The 22,519-nt window shown below is 38.8% G+C and overlaps 1 protein-coding gene across 1 annotated transcript in view; it reads left to right on the top strand.

The window, feature by feature from the left end:
• The window catches only part of qsox1 (quiescin Q6 sulfhydryl oxidase 1), a gene marked incomplete at its 5' end in the record, with an annotated part of 72,365 nt that extends 65,276 nt beyond the window's left edge, over positions 1-7,089 (top strand). The window contains 2 exons of the mRNA XM_023285855.3: positions 4,156-4,317; positions 5,374-7,089. Coding sequence (XP_023141623.2) covers positions 4,156-4,317; positions 5,374-6,167 — 956 coding nt within the window. The remainder of the gene's footprint in view (positions 1-4,155; positions 4,318-5,373) is intronic.
• Between the last annotated feature and the right edge of the window lie 15,430 nt (positions 7,090-22,519).

Here is a 22,519-nt window from a genome sequence, read left to right as displayed (position 1 = left end):
GTTACAAGGTGTCGTACAAGTGCAGGTCATTTACCATTTACAGTTACACAAACTTGTGCAAGTGACAACATTTTTGTCACTCAGATCTTCGCAAACCTGCCAAAGCAGAAAGTATAACACTGGACTTATACCTCCCATTCATGGACTTAGAAGAGACACAGATGTTGAGAATCAGGAAGGAATTTCTCATAATCAGACAAAACTCAGTGCAAAGCTTAAATATGCAGGATTACACAGATACATTCAACCATATAAACTGATTTATGCAAACAAGAGCTGCATGATAAACTGTTTTGCCTCTGTACCCTGAGTCAATGCTGATAGATAAAAAAGTATGTGATTTTTAAACACCTTTAATCAGAAATATTTATTATGGATCTTCAATACTGATTTCTATTATTAGTTATCAAGGAAACTGATAAATATTTGGAACCGATGTACATTTTCAGAAAAAGTGAAATTTTGTTGTCAGAATTCTGAATAAAACAATCTTTGCTGAAATATATTTATGTTTTACACATGTTTAATTTAAAAAAGCTACATTTTTAGCATATTTATTCAGTGTTTACAATCTGTTATGTGTGAAATGTAGGCAAAAGTGGAGCATTTTTAAAATTAAGTTAATTTATTCTGAGAAATAATGATACATATTTGGAAATATGCTGAATATCTGATCAATAATTGGTCGATCCTTGATATTTATTGCACAAAAATGCAGCTTCCCCTTTAATTGCGATGTTTTCCACGTCATTTCATTTAATTAAAGCGTTCATGTAAGTATCAAACGCCACCAATCGTGTGAGAACTTTGCATCAATAAAAGTCTCCAATTTGCCAAATTAAAGCTGATCATGGAACAGTTAGAAAACATAATGAATCTAAGCAGGTCTTCAGTGTCAGCCTTTGGTGCCTGACAGTTTTTACATTTCTGTCAGCGCAAGAAATATCGAGTTTACTGGCCAACCCAGGCACCACATTAAACAATCCAAATTCCTTAATTATTTATCCTCTCGGTTACTTAAACGGGTATAAAACGCCGGACGCCAGACGCCCTCCCCGGCTGCTACGGTGCTTGATCCTCACTTACAGAATTAGTGCTGAGGAAGCTAGTTTGACGTGCTGAACAATACATATTTATACCTGATGAATATGTATGTCGGCCGCGATGACATCCCAGTGACAGGCCGTTGTGGCAATCTCAATATGGCTGCTATGGCTAAAGTCACCCTGGCTGCAAACGTGGCAAGCTGATTAGAATAGACGAGGAGATGTGAGGCTTATGGGATGTGTGTGTGTTCTCTCACCTGCTGAAATGTAGAAAAGCTCACACACACACTCAGGCATCCAGGACACAGTAAAATTGATGTATCCTTTATGTAAAGTGCTGTATGCAGAGTACAAACACACATACATATGACTGAGATTAATCTTGAGCGCTGCAGGAAGCAGGAGGGAGGTGGAGGATGTAAATTGACAGTGTTGTAAAGTGACAGACCTGCTGCTGCTTTGCGTTTTTTTTTTTTTCCTCTTTTCTCTCACACACAAACACACAATAGGCCGTCGGTGACAACAAGCAATTTATTACTGAACGCTGCTGCCCCTGTGTTTGTGTGTTTCTGTGTGTCCTTGTGGACATTTGTGCAGCCATCTAAGCTGGTTGTACGTTTTCTGTGTGCAGAAGAAAACACCTACAGAAAACACGCCAAAGGAGAAAGTTTCTAATTCATTAGGAGGGCAGCTCCCCTCTGAGGCTCCTCTCTGCTCTCATGTTCAATTTGGAGATTGGACTTTGCTTTCAAAGGGGTGTAGAGGGACGAGAAGACAGGTGGTTCAGAGCTCCGAGGTCTGCTGCCTGAAAACACTGATTGTTTGCACGCGTCTGTGTGTGTGTGTGTGTGTGTGTGTGTGTGAGTGTGTGTGTGTGTGTGTCCACTTTGAACACATCTATTATCTCAGCATCCCTCCCACTGGGACATCCCAGAAGCCCATTGATCATTGTTAGACCCTGTCATATGAACACACACACACACACACGAACACACACACAACAAGAAGAAAATATCAATCCATAGATTACATGTGCACAAACACAGACACATGATTTACATATGGACACTTAAACACATACATACACATATGCATATGGGCACTTAGTTTTTACGAGCTCTGTGACAAGATCAAATGGGTTCAGTGCAGATTGCATCCAGTCCTCAGAGCACTTACATCCTCCAGTCAATGCACTGAGTCGGAGAATAAAAGAAACTGGAAGCTTCAGCTGAGATTTTACATCATCTGTAGTCTGTTAGAGTGAAAAAGACTCCAAAATGAAGCTACAGCAGTCGAACAAATAAGGCTGTTTACACCCTCTGAATAACAATTTTCAATTACAAGTTGAATTCTTGCATCAACACTGGAGCATCACTCCAGTAATTGGACCCTACACTCTTCTATAAGTGGGCCAAAAATGATCCGTATAAGAATCAATGTGTTTTTGGATAAGAATAATCATTTGTGTTATTGTTTGTGATTTTTTTTGTCCATACAAGAATGATTTCATGTTTGAAATCTGTTTGTTTTTCACTTTAAAACAGATTTTGAACATTTTGATGATTGACAAAGAAGAATGTCAGCATCCATTTTGTTGATATTTTTTCATTCTTTTCCTCCTTCTACTTTCCATCCCTTCAAGTTTGTATCGCCTCTTGCATGATATTATCAGTGATAAAGAGCTTGGGGTAGTAATACAAATAATAACATTTCTTAAAAAGTATAAAATGGAACTTAAAAAATTAAATGAGATGATATCAAACATGTTTTTGAGAAATATGAAATGATAAAAACTTTTTCATTACAAAGATATTGCAAGAAAATGACCTCACCCGGTTATTTTTGACCCACTTATGCATCTAAGGGTAAAAAAATGTAGTAAAAGGGAGTTTGCCCAGAGCCCAGAGAATTCAGAAGTGTCTTCTGTGCAGAATCACACACTTATTATGCCATAAATCCTAAGAAAAAAAAGAAAAACGAAAGTTGACTTTCTTTGATTCTTTGTTGTTAAAATGTAAAAAACTTGAAATCAACACGTGCAACATGTTTCAGGTGCCCACAGATATTATCAGTACTAGGGGAAAAAATAATCAGTCTAGATACTGAATATAATTTGCAGATTACTTTCTATGCTCGTCTCCTCTCTGCTTTGCATAAACACATCCTGCAGTTCAGCCGAGTAGTTCCTGGATTTTTGTCTTATGACAGTTGCTGCTAAACTTACTCAGTCATGACTTGATGGTTAAGCAGACAAATGCACGATTTTTTGCCTTTTCCGCAATCTGTTCAGTGGAACCGGTTTATTTTTGGCAATTTTTTAAATGAGACACGCCAAATATGGTGATTTTGCTTAAATATTATGATTTTAAGCTCAGAATTTGGTCAATTGTACCAAAGGAACTTAACATTACACATGATACGACTGTCTAAAACTTGAAAACCCAACCTTTCTTTTTGATTTACCAGTTACTAGCTAACAAATGGTGTCATTTTGGCTTCATTTAAAAAAATAACATGCTTTTCAGACCAGCTAGCAGATCAATATTGTGGCTAGTGTAAATGGATTCACTCCAACCCTCTTCACACATGATTACAGTACATTTTAAATAGAACAATGTACAGCAAACAGATGATGTTATCTGAGTTTATCACATATTTAACATTCTGCAAAGTAACTTGGTTGTAGCTGCCGAATAAATATGTTGCAGGAAAAATACAAGATCTTCCTGGAAAAGAGGCACAAATGGAGTCTGGTGATGAAGCTGTATTCTGTCTTTCTGGACATAAAACAAGCAAATGGAAAAAATCCTGGAGACAAATTTAAATGCAGAAAAAAAGGCAAGAGCCATTTAAGTCAGTAGGTTTAATTCTGCAGCTTTAACCGTTTGAGGATTTTTCATTTTCCATCACCCAGTGACCCTTTTACATCAGAATTCATCCGTCTTTGTGGGCTGCTAAAGTGCCTAAAGCTCTGTTGTGCAACATAATCCTTAAAAGCTTCAGTACAAAGAATACAAAGAAAGTGGAATTCTGTTTTTGGTTCTTGAGATGTTTCACTTTCATCCAAAAGGTTTCATTCTGACCCTGCTGGTGTGTTCGTTTCCTCCAGGTGCTCTGAGCGAAGACCCAAAGTTCCCAAAGATCCAGTGGCCGTCGCCGGAGATGTGCTCGGCCTGTCACACGGTGAAGGAGAACGGAGAACACAGGTGGAACCGGGAGCAGGTTCTCCCCTTCCTCCTCAGCTACTTCTCCTCCAGCAGCATCCTCACAGGTACACTGGAAAAAACGCTCCTCTCAAAACAAGAAAGAAAAACTTATTTCTAGGAACTTTTACCTTGAAATAAGTGATAAAATCTGCCAATAGAACAAGTGAAAAATGGATTGGTAAGATTTCTTGAAATAAGATATGATATTTAGAATATTGAGATCTTAAAATTAGCTGGGAAAACATATTTTAAGCTCTATTTTACCAGGATTGTCAAGCTGAGGTGTCTTAACCCTTTAACATTCTGCTCAACCATTTGGTAGAGCACATTTTGACTCACTATATGTTATTGAAAAACATGTTTTATTTAATTCCACCTGTTTCAGCCATGTCTACCACTCATTAGCTACCACTCTGAGGTACATTATACTAAAAAAAAAGTCCAGTAGATGTCACTGTGTTTTGAAATTGCATGCAGAGCAAGTCAGTCTGCTCACAGGAAGTTAGCATGACCAAAATCACTCCTCACATGAGGCCTCTGTTTGCTGTGATTTTCAAAGGTAAAGTAATACTTCGGACATATTATGGTGCCTAAGGAGTTGCTGAACACAACTGTGTCATTTGAAATGTTTAAAAAAAGGATTAAAAGGGTAAAATAATTTTTCTCAACCGTTTGGTAGAGGTCAGTATTTTAAAAACCTCTGGGTCTCTTCATAAAAAAAACATTGATTGTTGTTATTCGTGCACCAAAGAGATAAGAAATATAAAGAAATCCTTTTTTCATTGCCTTTTTCTTGGTGAGGATGTTAAAGGGTTAAAATAAGCCAGATATGCTAAAAAAGAAAAGCAGTTTTTCACTCAAAAATAGATTTTCGCTTTCACGTGATCTCCTAATTTGAGATGTATTAACCCTCCTGTTGTCTTCATTTACGGGCACCAAAAAATATTGTTTCCTTTCTGAAAAAGAAAAACAGCAAAAAAATTCCCCAAATTTCTGAAACTTTGCAAAACCTTCAGGAAGAAAATTCCATATTTGCAAGAGGAGTTTTTCTTATTATTATTATTATATACATCTGATTCTTGATTAAATAATGTCCCTGTTTCTGTCTTTTTCCCCATCAGACTACCTTGAGAGTGAAAGCCAGATTCTGGAAAAACAGAAGAAAAAACACGTCGGTCAGCAGCTCGCTCTGCTGGCTCAGAAACCCGTAGAGAGGAGAATCAGAGAAGCTTTGGATTCCTCAAAACCTCCTCCGTCACCTCAGCCCACTGTGCAGGAGGAGGAGGAGGAAGAGGAGGAGGAGGAAGAGGGGCCTCAGGATGAAGCGGTGGCGGACGAGGAGGAGGAGGACGGCGGGGAAGCGAAGCCCGAGCCGACGCCGTGGTCCAAAGCCGAGGTGGAAGCGGGTCGGGGCTGGCGGCTGGTCCACAGGAAGCCGAGCATCGTGGGGATGAGGATGAGGGAGCAGCAGGAGGACATCGTGGATCTGGACTCGTTCGTCAACCAGCACTACCGGGCCAAAGCGCTGCGTCTGGCCGCCTCCAGCCGGGTCAAACAGCGCAGCCTGCAGCGGCAGCAGGAGCAGGAGCAGGAGCCCCGGTCGGCCTTCGAGCTGGGCATGGAGCTGGACGGAGGCCTGGGGATGGTCGGGCTGCAGCCGCTGGAGGCCGACCCGGAGCTGGACGTGGGCCGGCAGAGGAAGCGGCTGCAGAAGAGAGAACTGAGCGGCCGCTTCCTGGACGGGGAGTTGAACCACAGAGGACGCTGGATGTCTGTGCTGAGCATCGGATTCTCCAAGCTGGACATCAGCCTGTGTGTCATCCTCTACTTCCTGTCCTCCATGTGTCTCCTAGCCATGTACCTGTTCTTCAAGAACCGCCTCAGGCTACGGAGGGCTAAAGTCGCCTTACCCTGAGCCAGAACACAGAAGTTCTGCTCAGATCGGAGCGCCTACTAACGTTTCATTTGGAGACGCTGCTTCTGTAAAGGGATGCGGCTCCGTTAGACGGTTATCTGTTACCTGCAGCCACGTTTTAGCCTCCAAGTGTTCGTCTAACTGGAGGAGAAGGGAAATTTCTTTTAAAATCTTTTAACATCAGGGCAGTCTTTTAACCCTGCGCTTCATTCGGCCTCCAGAGCTTTTCAGGCAGCACCTCCATTGTGGAAAATGTGTTCATATTAATGTATATTTTGGGGTTTGTGCCTTAATATAAGGTTAATCAGTTTTGATTTTATTTGACCACTTGTGAAGCTTAAAACAATATGAAGGGTTTCTTTGATTTTTAGGAATTTAATGCAACTAATGTGTGATTTTATTTGTTTCTTGTGGTTAATTTCTTTTTTTACTACGCCATCGAAGTGAGCAGACCTCTCCCCCCTTGTATTGCACCCAAGAATTTTTAATTTTGTTTAGTTTTTATATGTTTGCATTTAAAAATGTGTCATTGGATCTAAACAGGTGATTCTGTTGTATCTTAACTTACAGATGAGCTGTTTCCATGCGTCTCATTTAAAAATCACTTGGTAAAAGACAGATTTCTTCTGGAAAGGACTGATGGTTGCAACATATTGTTGAGTTCTGTGACGGGAGCAGCTGGGTTAATAAGTCGGTCTGCTTTACACTGAGGTTATATAATGTCTGTGGATATTACATCACACTGCTGAGTCCACATAACAGCTACTCAGGCTGCTCATCGCGACTCGTGTTCACACTGGACCAGGTTTTAGAATAAGCGGGATTTGTTTTCTGGCTCGAGTCCACGTCGAGGAGCTTCTGCTGGTCATCTCAAAGAAACTGTTTCTCTGTTTGGAATCAATAAAATTATTTTTGATAAGGATTTTTCTGCCTCATTAATGCTCTGATCAGTCAATGGAAGCTTTGATTTGGCAATTTGAGTCACAACAAACCTGTTTTGTTATTGTAAAACTGGCAAATTTATGAGTAGGGTTACCTAAAATTGGATGGATGGATGGATGGATGGATGGATGGATGGATGGATGGATGGATGGATGGATGGATGGATTGATAGATGAAACATGTTCCTGTATCATTTTTATTGAGGAAACTTCTCTAACTATACAAGAAATCTCATTTTAACAAAGAAATTTCTGTAAACTTACAGAACTGATGCCACTTTTTCTGTTACTTGTCACAAACTGTGTATAATTTTAGAAATATATTCATTTGGGAATTGATTAAAGGATTTTTTTGCTTCTTTAATATTCTGATCAGTCAGTGGGAACTTTGATTTTGTACAGAAAATGTAGACTGTCTTCTAATCTGATGGTAATTTATTTACTTAAGGCTGCAAAATATGATTAATTACAAATGTAAAAACGTCTAATTATGCAAGAAACCTCTCATTTTAACAAATTTATGTAAAATTACAGAACTGATGCTACTTTTTCTGTTAATTATTAGTAACTGTATCTAATTTCAGGAATATATGTTTAATCTGTTTTCAAAATATTGATTTGGAAATCCCGAAAATAATTTTTCATAAGGATTTTTCTGCCTCTTCAATACTTCGATCAGTCACTGAAAACTTCAGTTTGGCAATTTTAGTCATATTAAACATGCTTTTTATTGTAAAACTGGTAAATTTATCAATAGGGTTAAATAAAATGTAGATTGTTTTCTTATTTATGTGGTTATTTATTTATTTAAAGGATTTTTTTTGCCTCTTTAATATTCCAGTCAGTCAGTGGCAACTTTGATTTGGCATTTTGAGCCTCATTAAACCTGTTTTTTTATTGTAAAACTGGTAAATTTAAACAGTAGGGTTACATAAAATGTAGATTGTTTTCTAATTCATAATTAATTAGAAAATTTGTTGTAAAAAGTTCCTAAATTATACAAGAAATCTCTGAATTACCAACGAAATGTGGATAAATTTCCAGACCTTTTCTGTTAATTGTCACTATTTTTTTCTAATCATAGAAATATATCTGTAATAACAGTTATATCTACTGAAAAAAATAATATTTGTAAAATTTGCTTAGGTAGATAGATTGGAAGGTAAGAAATATACTATTCTGAAAATATCAGGATGCTTTTGTCTCTTTAATATTTCAATCCGTCAGCAGAAACTTTAATGCAGCATGTTTAATGCAGCTAAAGATTTTGCATTTTTAACCGCATTAAACATGTTTTTGTCATAGAACTGGTAAATTTAAAGAGTGAGGTGGAATTTCAACACCATCTGTGTCGCCTCAGATGCCAAAATATGTTTACTGGGCGCCGCCGTGGAATAACAAGCTCCTGTTTTTGTGTTTTGACCAAGACTGCCAGGACATGAGGGCAAGAAGAAGAAAAAGAAGGGTGTTACATGCAGAAACAGGGAAGAGGGAGGGGGGCTTAAACCATCCAAGGTTGAAGGAAAAAGCCTGTTGCCATCTGCTGTGCAGCGCAAGCTAAATCCTAACAATTTCATTGGGATTATAGCAAGTGAGTAATCCAGCTTTCCTTTAGGACTAGAGAGGAGAGATTACCCCTGAGGATTAGCTCCCCGCACATAATAAACTTTATTAAAAGGCAATCGGCTTTCATGGGGCTCCTTCTTCTTCTTCTTCTTCTTCTTCTTCTTCTTCTTCTTCTTCTTCCATCCACACTTGGAGGTGGCTTCTGTTTGGGTGGGATGAAAGAGGGAGCAGCGAAGGATAAATGTTGGAGGTTTGATGTCCAGATTAGAACATCTGAAGGACGACTGATGCTTGATCTTGAGCTTTTCCTGGAACACTGGTTTGAATTCCCTTGACTCCAAACCTCCTCGACCTGCACTGATCTCCTCCCAAAAGCACACATCAGTCCCTTTATCCGGAGTTTTGATGGTGGAAACAGTTGAGTTAAGTGGTTGTGTGGCTTAATCAAACCCTCAGATGATTTAACCCTCCTGTTGTCTTCATTTACGGGCACCAGAAAATATTGTTTCCTTGTCTGAAAAAAATCCAAAAATTCAGCAAAAAAACTCCCTGAATTTCTGAAAATTTGTAAGATTTTCAGGAAGAAAATTCCAAAAATTCTTTAAAAGTTTCTCTTAAAATTTTTTTTTAATCCCCCAAATTGGCAAGAAAATTCTTGTAAATATTTTCAAAAAATTAGGAAAATCTTCCAAAAAAAAATCCTAAAAATATCTAAAGTGATTACACTAAAACTTTTAATATTTTTTTAAGAGCATTCACATAAAAAAATCAACCAAAATCCAGTGAGATTCGCTGGATTTTGGTTGATTTTTTTTGTGAATGTTCTTAAGAAACTTTTTTTTTTTTTAAAGTTATTTTTTGGCCTTTTTTTTGTCGGCTTTATTAGATAGGCGCAGTGAGAGAGAGACAGGGGAGAAGAGTCGGGGGAAGACATGCAGCAAAGGGCCATGAGTGGGAATCGAACCCGGGCTGCTGGATCAGGGACCAGCTCTGTACATGGATCACCCGCTCAACACATTGAGCTATACAGGTGCCCTTAAGAAACCTTTTTAACATTTCTTTTTTTCCACCAAAAAATGTTCAAAGATTTCCCAAAATGTTGAAAATGTGAACATCAGAAGTTTCACTGTGAAATTTTTTTTCCCACATTTTCAAACTTTAAAATGGGTCAATTTTGACCCGCAGGACGACACGAGGGTTAAATTAGATGCTCAAAGACACCAAAAGACCACACGGTGCCACAAAGAAAGTTTCTGCAACTTATTCATTCCATTTTTATACCATTTTAAAAACTTTTAATATCAGATTTTAGTTGGAAAATTGTCAAATTAAAGAAGAAATGAAATGTCTGTCTCCAAATCTAACTTCTGACTGAAGAACTTCCCTCCCAGACATGTGATCTGTTAATCCCTTTAAATGTTCACCTGTGCTGCTTATAGGATTGGAGTCAGTTACTCTGCAGAAGCCCTTTAGCGTCGCTCCGGTTCGGACTAATGATGGTTAATGAGGAAGATGGCAGCGCTGTAACGTCGGTCTGCAGCTCTGCCAAGGCCTAGGTCAGCAGTTCACACCGAGGACAGAAGCTTCGGGACTAAATCCGGACACCTTCGGAGATGTTTGCGCTTCTTTTCAAGTCTGGATTCCAAAGCAGAAAGTGATTTATTGAGTTTAGATGCATAAGAAATGCAACTTCTCTCCTGAGATTGCATAGAGTTTAGAAGAACAGTAAATTAGGTGAGAATTTATTTGTGAAAGTTAAGATTTTCAGACAGATTGAAGGTAAAAATCGCCTAGAGCTGATTGTGTTGGGTGATAAAAAGAGTCAGAAATCAACAATATTCAAACAGCCACAATAAAAAGAGTATATATGGTCAATAACCCAACATTTAAGAGGTATATAAAAGATTAAAATAAGGATTCAGGTTCTTTACTTAAGCAAAAGTACCAAAACAGCAAGTAAAAGTCATGGAAAAGCTTATTTAAGTGAAAAAAAAGTATTAGGAGCAAAAAAGTCAAGTTTATAGTAAAATCACTGGTTTTGGTCCCTCTATCTGATATATTATAATAAGTGTCATCATTATATTCCTAATAATGTGTCAGCAGCAGGTTACTGTTGTAGCTGCTGCAGTTTAAACTTCTTTATGTTTAGTTTTACATACAGAAACAAGACAAATCTGATGACTTCAAACAGGATTAATGGGAGAGAAAAGAGGAAAAAATAAAGTTCTGATCCTGATTCTGATAATGTTTCCTCTAATCTCTGATTCTGTGCTGAGCTGTTGGATTATTGGAACTTTATTGAAATGTGAGAAGTTCTGAGGGCAAACTCAGTATTTGGTGGAGCTGCTAACAACTCATAGACATCACGTAGAAGTGTGATGTGAAACAGATTTTTGGAAGAAATCATAAAGCTTGGAAATTTCCTTTAGAATCAAAGCTGTCAGATAGATGTATCAGCGTAAAAAGTACAATTTTCACTCTGAGATGTAAAAGCGTGGCAGCAAAAAGTAGCATAAAATGGAAATACTCAAGTAAAGTACTTCAAAGTTAACTTACTTTCTCTCCAGTACTGATTTACTTGGTCACAGATCTGGCAACCAGTGAACCAGGAAGTCAACAAAACTTTATCTATTTGTCCCAATTAAAGAAACAAAATGCAACAAGCCAATTGGTGAGCTTTAGAGGTGTTTACAGGGGGATGTTTATCTCACTTTGTTTTCACCTGCTTTTCATGTTAAGCTAAACTAGCCTTATAGCTGTTCCGCTACTGATTTACATGGTCACAGATCTGACAGATCTGGCAACCAGGGAGCCAGGAAGTCAACATAAGCTCATCTATTTGTGCAAATTAAAGAGACCAGACATAACAAGCCAGTTAGTGAGCTTTCGGGGTGTTTGTAGGTGGATTTTTATATCACTTTGTGTTTTTAAGCTAAACTAGCCTTACAGCTGTAGCCTAATAAACAGACACAGCACTAGTCCTGGTTTTATCTTCTAGTTAACTCTCAAGTAAAACCAAAACAATTAATTTCAATTAACTGGCAAATGTGCTGCAAATATCAGAAAATAAACATCTGCCTTCCTTAAAGACTATACAGTTGCATGCAAAATTATTCAACCCCTGTGGCATTTTTGACATTCTGGCAAAATGGCGATCACTAAATCATATAAGAGGTTAGTTTATTGAAATATAATACCAAAGCAAAAATCAAGATTTAATCCATAATCCATCCAAAATCTTTACGTTTTTTACAAAAAGCAGGTTACAAAATTATTCAACCCCCTATGAGGTTGTATCTGTAGTACCCTTTAGCTGCAATGACCTGCTGTGGGCGGAAGAAATTGTCTCTAGCAAGCTTCTGGCAGCTGCTTGGGAATTTTAGACCATTCCTCATGGGCAGTTGTCTCCAGCGCAGCAATGGTCTCAGGTCTACGTGCTGCAACAGCTTTCTTCAGATTCCACCACAGATCCTCCACTGGGATCCAGTCTGGAGATTGTGATGGCCACTCAAGAACCTTCCAGGCTTTTTTCTCTAACCGAGCCTTTGTTGATTCTGATGTGTGTTTGGGATCATTGTCTTGATGGAATGTCCAATTACCCCCAAGCTTCAACTTTTTCACGGACTGAGTGACATTCTTGACCAGAATATCCTGGTACTCGCCTGAATCCATGGTGCCTTCAATACGGTGGAGATTCCTGGTTCCTTTAGAAGTCGATTAGTGAGCTTTAGAGGTGTTTGCAGGTGGATTTTTAATCTCATGTTGTGTTTTTAAGCTAGACTAACTTTATAGCTGTGGCCTAATAAACAGAGATAGCAGTAGTCTTAGTTTTATCATGTAGGTAATTAGTTAGTTAGTTAGTTAGTTAGTTAGTTAGTTAGGCCCATCGCTCCTCCTGGAGCATAGGCCACCGACGACATTCCACCAGAGTGCTCTTTCCCGGGCTGCTCTCTCCAGCTGTCTCCAGGTCTTTCCCATCTTCATGATGTCACCATCGAGGTCACGTCGCCAGGTGTCTCTTGACCTTCCTCTCTTCCGCTTCCCTTGGGGGTTCCACTTGAGTGCTTGTCTTGTGGTGTTACTGGCTGGCTTCCTCAGGGTGTGCCCAATCCATCCCCATCTTCTGCGTCGGATCTCGTCCTCGGCTAGCAGCTGGTTGGTACGCTGCCACAGGTCTACGTTGCTGATGGTGTCGGGCCAGTGTATCTGGAGGATCCTTCTCAGGCAGCTGTTGATCAACGTCTGCACTTTCCTGATGGTGGTCTTCGTTGTCCTCCATGTCTCTGCTTCATACAGTAGGACTGACTTGACATTAGAGTTGCACAGCTGGATCTTTGTGCATGTTGACACCACCTTGGAGCTCCAGATGTTCCTCAGCTGCAAGTATGCAATTCTTGCTCTGACGTCTGCGTCTGTGCCGCCCTGCTTGTCAGTAAAGCTGCCCAGGTATGTGAAGGCCTCCACCTCTTCCAGCTCACTCCTGTGCAGTGTGACTGGGTCCTCATTTGCTGTGCTGATCTTGAGGATCTTGGCCTTGCCCTCGTGGATCTTGAGGCCAACTTGTGCTGAGGTGGCTGCCAACTATGTTGTCTTGTCCTGCATCTGCTGGTGGCTGTGGGAGAACAGGACCAGGTTGTCTGCAAAGTCCAGATCATCTAGCTGGTCAAACAGTGTCCACTGGATTCCGTTTCTTCTGTCTGCTGTTGACGTCTTCATGGTCCAGTCGATCACCAGGAGGAAGACGGAAGGTGACAGGAGGCAGCCTTGTCTGACTCTGGTCTTCACCCTTTATCATGTAGCTAACTCTAAAATAAAACATAAACAGTTAATCTCAATTAATTTGCCAGTGTGCCACAAAGAACAGCAAAAAGAAAAAAAACATCTCCATTCCTTGAGGACCATACATACCCTTAATTCACCACAACCTGCTTATTTCAAAATCCTGTTTCATACATGATCTCAGTCCTTTTGCTAAACTGCAGCATGACTTTACATCTGAACTGTTCCAGTATTTCTGTCCACCTGTGCAACGTAACCATATTGTTCCACATCATGTCTTTAGGAAGGAAGAGTCAAAGATTGTCCACATCGTTGATGCTGCAGATTGAAGTCTCCTTTAAGTCACTTCATGTATCTCAGGTCAAGAACAAACTTTGAAGTTCAACTTTTCAGTGTTTAAAGAAGCACTTGTCCAAACTCAGTATAACTGCAGGATCAGCTAATAAATGGGCCTGAAGGTGAGTTTGTTCTCTCATGTCTCATTCTGACTCAACCCTCTTTGGTAAATAAACTCTGCGGGTCATCAGTCTTCTAGCATAAATATGAACCATCCCCTGGTCCCAAAATGGCTGAGTTACTTTCCTCCAAACTTTTCTGTGTTTGTGTGCATCATCATCCCAAACTAATGTTGTGAGACACAGTTGTGTTATGAAAGCTCTGACTGAAGGGTAAAAACCTCACCTTGCTGCCCTGTTGTTGTCTTCCATAAATTAGACAATGCAGGGTTTTATAGTCACTCCTCCGCTGTGTGCTCTCTGCCTCGGTGTTTATTACCCCTCTGGTATTGATATTAAAATGCAGGAGGGGCCTGATGCATTTTTCTGTCATCTCTCTTTCTGACTTTAATAATACTATAAAGCTTCCCGCTGTGGACAGAGCGAGAAGGAGGGATGGGAGGCGATGGGAGGGGGGTGAATAAATTATGAAAAAGAGGTTAATATATGGTATTGGTATATATCACATCCAAACTAAGCCAGATCCCCTTTCGGGTTTTAAACATGCTGCCTTTTAAAGCAGGAGTCAAGTAGGGTCACATCCATCTCATTTTACTGCTGCAGTCCCTCCCCCTCCTCATCTGCTCACATCCCAACATCAGATGACACTTTACAGCACAAACAGGCAGCCGGCGTTCAAACAAATGAAACCGTGAGCTGCACACTGATGCTCTGGTTGGAGCTACAACACAGGATGTTTGTGTGGCTTCTTCCATGTGAGTTTGTTGGTAAGAATTCGGCCCGTTTGACTTTATTGTTGACCTTACTTGGTTTTAAGCAGCTGGCAGTCCTTGTAGTCCAGAAATGAGCACTGTAAAAATGGAAACTTATATTTTCTGACATGAATAACGACTTCAAGACTTAAAATCACAGTCTGAAAACATGTGTCATACATATAGGATTTAACTGCCTCTTTACCACTTTTGATGTGTGTTTGGGCTCATTGTCTTGTTGAAACATCCAACATCCGTGTCCAAGATCAACCTTCTGCTGATGATTTTAGGTTTTCCTGAAGAATGTCTAAGTTTTCAGCAGCAGTTGATAGTCTGAGTTTTCTTCTTGACTGTGGCAGCAACACAACTGGACCATGAACTTTATACTGACAAACAGGTGATTTCGGGATCTTTAGGTGCTTTGAAATGGCTCCAAGTGATTTTCTGACTTGTTCAAGCCAATGATTTGTTTTTTCAGATCTTTACTCAGCACATTAGACCTTCCCACTGTAGTGTCTGAGTCTAGTGGGTGGATCAAATGGGCCCTTTTTCAACTACCTCAAAGGAGTCAGCAGCTGTAGTCGATTGTAATCACTCATGAGAAGTTAAGAGGCCATGCTGCTAAGAAAATTTGATTAATGCAATTTCTACATCACCAAAAATTATCACTTAGTTTGCTGTATGTATATTTTTGACCCAGCAGATTTTGGCATATTTCCATAAGGCCTATAATAAACCTATCAAAGAACCAAAATGCATTATTGTTTTTATTTTGTGACAAAGGTTGTGTGTCTGTTTGTGTGGCTTCATTCATGTGTGTTTGTTGATAAGAATTCGGCCCTGTGTGACTTTATTATTGACTTTACTTGGTTTTGAGCAGCTGGAAGTCCTTGTAGTCCAGAAGTGAGCACTGTAAAAAATGGAAACATTTTTATGAATGACGGCTTAAAGACTTAATATCAGATGACCACTTCTGATGTGCGTTTGGGGTCATTGTCTTGTTGAAACATCCAACTATGTCCAAGCTCAACCTTCTGGCTGATGATTTTAGGACTTCCTGAACATTGTGGAGGTAATCCAGTTCCATAGAGCATGATCCTGCCACCACCATGCTTGATGTAGGTTTGGTGTTCTTGGGGTTAAAATGGTCTAAGACCTGCCTAAGACAGTGTGAAACCAGTCCTCAAAATGTCTAAAACCAGGACCAACATCAAACCTAAACCAGTCCAAAAAAACCCCATTTTTTTCAAGACCAGTCAGAATACAATCTGAAACCTGTCTTAAAACAGTCAACAACCAGTGCAAAGTTGGAACCAAAACCAAACCTAAACTATTAAAGAAGTCCAAGGCCTGCCCAAGACAATCTAAAACCAGTCCTAAACCAGGACCGGATCCAGTGTGAAATAAATCCTAAAGCAACTATGAATCTCATCCCAAAACAGGAGAACCAAAACTGAAACCAGTCCCAAGAAAGTCCAAAACCGGTCCAACATACAGTCTGAAACCAGTCCAAAAGCACTTCTAGAAAGCCCCAGAGCATGATACTGCCACCACCATGCTTGATGATAGGTTTGGTATTCTTGGGGTTAAAGGCCTCACCTTCTCTCCTCCAAATATATTTCTGCTCAGTTTTTGTTCCGTCCGACCCCAGAGCTTTGCTCCAGAAGGCCTTGTCTTTGTCCATGTGATCAGTGGAGCTTTCAGGTTCTGCTTCTAGAGGAAGAACTTCCTTCTTCATGGATCCTCTCAGCTCATGTTGATGTAAAACCCTGTGGACACTGGCAGCTGTGTTCCAGGATTCATTCAGACCTGCCTTTTGCTGATTCTTGGTTGACTCTTGACCATCCTGACCAATTGTCTCTCGGTATAAAGTCCATGGTTCAGTTGTGTTACTGCCACAAGCAGGAAAAAAAAACACAAACTATCACCTGCTGCTGACAAGCAGATGATTTCAGGATCTGAAGCTGCTTAAGAATGGCTCCAAGTGACTTTCTGACTTGTTCAAGTCAAGGATTTGCTTTTTCAGATCTTTACTCAGCTCACTAGACCTTCCCACTGAGTCTAACGAATTGGATCAAATGGGTTCTATTTAAATTGGCCCAGAGGAGTCACCAGCTGTAGTCAATTGTTATCACTTACAAGAAGTTAAGAGGCCATGCTGCTAGGAAAATTTGATTAACACAACTTTCTACATCACCAAAACTGATCATTTAAGCTGCTCTATGTATATTTTTGACCCAGTAGATTTAGTCCAGATATAATAAAGTTACCAAAGAACCAACATATGTGATTGTTTTTATTATGTGGCAAAGATACACGTTTTAATTACTCCATCATAGAAAATTAAGAGTTATAGGAGTTAGTGGAAGCTATCACTGCTGTAATATACATGGCCTTCATTCAGTTTAGTCATCAAATTAAATTATTTGGAAATATTGTTGGCATATTTGCATATATGTTACAGCATCAATTGTGCTCGAGGTAAAAAACTGTCCAGAGATCTTTTATTCTAATATGAAAAAAAAATAGATAAAAAGACATAAATGCATGTTAACTTTAGGAAAAGTGCAAAAGAAAAAAGAATCTAAACTCATTGAGAAGCTAAAAGATTTTGTTTATTTGGAACAGGGACATAATTAAAAAAGTAAATTTGGTTGCTTAGGTGAACTTGAAGCCTAAACTAAATATATTGAGTCAAATCAATGAGATTAGGCTAAAATTTCAAGTTTTGTCAGCTTGTTATGTCTTGCAGTGTGGATACGAGGAAGTGAAGCTCCAAGAATCAATATCCTCCAACTATCAGCTGAATTTACCAGTAGGCTTTTATAACACACTTGACTGCACTGTTTTAATTTCAACACAAACTGGACATCTACGTTTCCCAAAAGCACCTTAAAGCTGAAATGATCTCGGTCACGTCTCCTTATAGAGCTTCTAGCTTTTGGGAAGCTGAGCCCATGGTCTGGTTTTACCCCCCCCCCCCCCCCCCCAGTTAGCATATAGCTTACAAGAAGTGCTCGGCTAATGACGTTGGAGAAGATCCAGCACTTGTCAGTCAGATCGCTTTAATTCACTCAGCTGACACTGCTGCTGTCACTGAGCAGCCTGGAAACACTCACCCCGGTTTCACTGGAGATCTGGTGGCTTTGTGGAAAGACTTTTTACCTAATGTCATTTGAAATAAGTCACCAGTAACTAAAACATTAAAAAATTAAAATACAGTGCTTAATTCTTTAATGCTAGTGATATAATTCCATTAAAAGCAATGAGGTTTATCGGACACTATGGCAGTTTTCATTAAGATGTGTCCTGTGCAGTGTTTTACCATTTTTCTTCATCTGAAAATTGCTAAAATGTACATTGAGTCAGCATTTTTAAAGTTTTCCTTTGGAAAAATGTTAGATCTTTAAATGAAGATCGCACAAAAATGCTCTTCAGAACAAAATCTGACTGAAAACCTGAAACATCTGGTGTGTTTAACCCTCCTGTTGTCTTTATTTACGGGCATCAAAAAATATTGTTTCCTTGTCTGAAAAAAATCCAAAAATTCTGCCAAAAAATTCCCCAAATTTCTGAAAATTTGCAAAACCTTCAGGAAGAAAATTCCAATAATTCCTTATAATGTTTTATTTTTTAAAAATCCCCCAAATTTGGCAAGAAAATTCATGTAAATATTTTCAAAAAATGATTGAAAATCTTCCAAAAAAAATCCTAAAAATATCTAAAGTGATTACATATATATCAGTAAAACTTCTAATATTTTCTTTAAGACCATTCACAAAAAAAAAATCAACCAAAATCCAGTGAAATCGTTGGATTTTGGTTGATTTTTTTTCCAAAATCAACCAGCCTCTTCTGCAGAAGCATAATTTTGCTTCTGGGTTGAATTCTTGGTCAAATCTGTGTATTGGGTTGCTATCGTTATCGGAGGATTTCACCAAAATAAACACCATAACACCTGAACTGACGCCACACTATCACTGTTTTCCATGAGCAGCTTTAGGTTTTCATTCATCCATGTTCCATTATTTTGCTTTCCAGACTCATCAGGCGAAGTTCACGGAGGTCTGGAGTCTTTCCCAGCTGGGCAGAACCTTGGATCGGTGCCAGGATGTCACAGGACTCAGAATTAAACCCGATAAAATACCTGAAAGAGGTCGTTGCTGCTCAAAGATTCCTTTAGGTCTCCAATGGAAAGCTTTTACTTTGGTGTTAACATCTGGGCTCTGCAATCTGATGCCCTTAACAGATGTAAATAGCTGCAAGATTTAAATATGTCCACAGTTTCCTTGCAGCTAGAAATGTCTGCTTTGCTCCCTATAATATCTATGATATTATTTATATCTACCAACAACAACTATATCAATAGTTATATTCAATAATATAACATTTTAAACCATTCAAGTGAGCGTCCTTCTGTGCTTCTCTCATGATAAAACATCTAATCTACTGATTTAGATGAACAATTTAAGTTGCAAACATTAGTTTGATGGGTTGTGTTGACATAATAATGGTACGTCAACTTAATATGTATAATTAAAAGTAAAATGTATGCATTGGAAATTGGCTGAACAATTTGATTTTATTTCACCTTGAGTTTAGGATTTTAGACAGTTCAGACTATGAAATAAAAATGCATTAGATTGCAGCAGAAAAGCTAATTCTGCTAACTCAGTAGAGTTTAATACTTAAATAAAGTCAGCTAAATCTGATTTACGTTTCTTTCCTGCTGATTCACAGTTGACTTTTGCGGATTCTACCAACTTCACATTACACTTTGTACCTTAAACTGGTATTTTATTTTCAGCTAAAGTGCAAAAATTAAGAATACTGCTTTTTCTTGTTTTTGCTTTTGTTTTTTTTTTTTTTTTATCATTGTGCCTCTTGACATCTCCATCTTTTAATGGTTGCAGCTCAACCACCAGTTTCTTTAGGTGGGATTATAGAATGAAGAAGAGGGAAGGACAGCAGGTCTAATGACAGAATCGTGTTTGACCTTTTATGCAAATATGTAAGTTGGAAAAACTGAAGGCTTCAAGTTGACTTTCCTTAAAATTAGATTGCAGCATTGGAAATTGTTCATTTGAGAGAAATCAGATTATTTATGTAGATGTAACTCAAGCTGGTGGCTTCAATGGTACTTGTTAATCTATTTAAGTTCATCCAACTATTCTCCATTTTCAGTGTGATGCAAACGATGTTGTGTTGTTTTTTGTTGTTGTTGTTGTTGAGTATCTTGCATTAATGCAAACTGTTCATTTTTCAGAGGAATGTAATAATTTAAGTCCATTAAACTTAAACCAGTGGAGATAATCTTGCTTCTTAGCTTAAATTGGATGAACTTAATTTAATTGTGTGCTACCAGTTAAAGCAATTTCTTGAAGTTAATCCAGCCATTCTCTCTTTCAGCATTGCCCTGATTTGCTGTTGTTTTGCTCATAAACCGTGTTTTTTAGATTGTGCATCTTGAAAATAAACCTCCTCTATCATGCTATTTGCAGAATCTCCATCCAGCTTCTGGTCAGACTGCAGGTTTCTCAGCTGCTCTGCTCTAGTTGGACTGAAATGAACCTTTATGCAAATGTTTAAGTTGAAAAAACTGGAAACTTCAAGTTTACTTCCATTAAATTTACACAGCAGCGATGCAAACTGTTCATTTTCAGACAAGTCCAATGATTTAATGCATCCAATTTAAACCAGCAGTGGGAATATATAGATATATATAAATAGGTAATACCATTCATTTTATATATTTTTATTGTATCTTGCATGTATCAACAGAAATTGTCTATTGTATAAATATTTAGGAAACTGTAAATTATCAATCAATAATTTATGGAAAAGGGGTGTAATTAAATAAGTGTTTGTTTACTTCTTCTCATTCCTTTTTGAATATGTAGATCTAGTCCAGAATTGTGGAATATTACTTTGCTTTATGATTTTGTTTATTTTTATATATATATATATATATATATATATATATATATATATATATATATATATATATATATATATATATATATATATATATATATATATATATATATTATATATATATATATAAAAATATAAAATTAATTCCTTGTTTACTTGGTATTTGTCTTTACAATAAAGATCTCAATCAATCAATACTATGTTTTGCTCATTTTTGGGTTGTGCATCTTGAAAATAAGCCTCCTCTGTCCGGTAATTTGCAGATTGTCCATCCAGCCTCTGGTCAGGCTGCAGCTTTCCTCGGCTGCTCTGCTCCAGTTGGACTGAAATGAGCCTATTAGCGCCTCGTCTGAGCAGCACAGGGTCAGGTTCAATCAGGGAATTGGAAAATATCATTTCTGACGGGAATAGATTTCGTTTGTTCAACCAATCTCTTCTACTAATTACCCAAATGGACAGGAGCTGTCAGGAGACAATAACTATTCCCTAATAGAATTTGCCCCCCAAGTGCAATTTAATTTTCTCCTCGGTGCTCTCTCCTCAGGTTTCCCTTCGCTTTCCGCCTCTCTCCCCTCTCTGTTCTCTGCTGCCGTCGGACCGAGCGGTTACGGACACGGTGCCGGTGCTGCTGGACGCTGATCCGCCGGTAAAAACGCGCGGAAGAAGGACTCGCTGCTGCTGCTGCTGCATGGAAGAAGAAGAGGAAGAGGAAGAGGAAGAGGAGGAGGAGGAGGAGAGACGCGGAGATGAGGTGGGTCTGCAGCGATTCATCTCAGAATAAATCCACAGAAATCTCAAATCTGCATCCTGCACGAAGCCAAGACGTTCTAATGTGATGCGCTTTTTCTTCTTCTTTTTGCTCAACCTTGAATTTTAATTTTGCAGCCATTTGCACACAAATGTAATCATCTCCATGAGGCTGCTCTGCTGTTTGTGTGCAGAAGATTAACAAGCAACTCCTGCAAGAAAGAAAATAAATTCACTTTTTTTTTTTTTAGTGTTTTCAGTGTTGCTTTATTAAGATCCAGGCCTCCTGCAGCTGCTGCTTTACGACTGTAACACACACACACACACACACACACACACACACACACACACACACACACACACACACACACACACACACACACACACACACACACACACACACACACACACACACACACACACACACACACACTTGCTGTACTCCACTCCATAAAAGCTGCTTCTGCTGCAGGATGGATGTGTTTCTGTATTTGGGACTCCCCTCCTCACTGAGATGAATGTGTGAATCGCACATGTCAGTGAAGTGGTGAACTGAAATATTAGATCTAATTAGAGGTGTCTGGGTCAGCGGCGGTGGCGCACGAGTCGCCCTCTGCTTGAGTTATTGCTGCTTCCTCTGCAGATTATTTTCTTACCTTCATATAGATAAAAACGTGCCACCTCACCTCTTGCATTATCAGAATTATTGCACGTTTCCTCCTTCTTTTAAATGCAGCGATATTAAAATGACACTTAATGTGCACGTTTGACACTTTCTTGCAAAAAAAATCCAAGTACATTTGCATTGTTTTGCCATTTCACCTTTTAATTATCTCTGCAATTGTCTGAATAATTAGTATTTAATTCCAGATGTGCATTTAAAAATCAGCTACGCTTCTTTGCAATCTCATTCAAAGATGCAAAAAAATAATAATAAACCCGCACCTCATCCTTTAAGCAGATGTTCGCCCTCACATCTTTTCTCTTTCTGCATTTTTTGAGTCCGTCAATTATTCTAATTGTGTTGCCCTCCGCTGAGAGGTTAAGAGCATTTTTATCTGCATTGTTTTCCAGCAAACAGGGGCCTCGATACCAACAATCAGAGTAATTGAATAGTGGAATAAATCGAATGATCTTGAGGGGAAAAGTGTATAATGAAAATAAAGTGACACCATATG

The sequence above is a fragment of the Amphiprion ocellaris genome, chromosome 2 (genome assembly GCF_022539595.1).
Source record: "Amphiprion ocellaris isolate individual 3 ecotype Okinawa chromosome 2, ASM2253959v1, whole genome shotgun sequence".
NCBI classification, from domain to species: domain Eukaryota; kingdom Metazoa; phylum Chordata; class Actinopteri; family Pomacentridae; genus Amphiprion; species Amphiprion ocellaris.
Note: the sequence above shows the minus strand (reverse complement) of the source record. Positions and strands in the feature narration are given on the sequence as shown.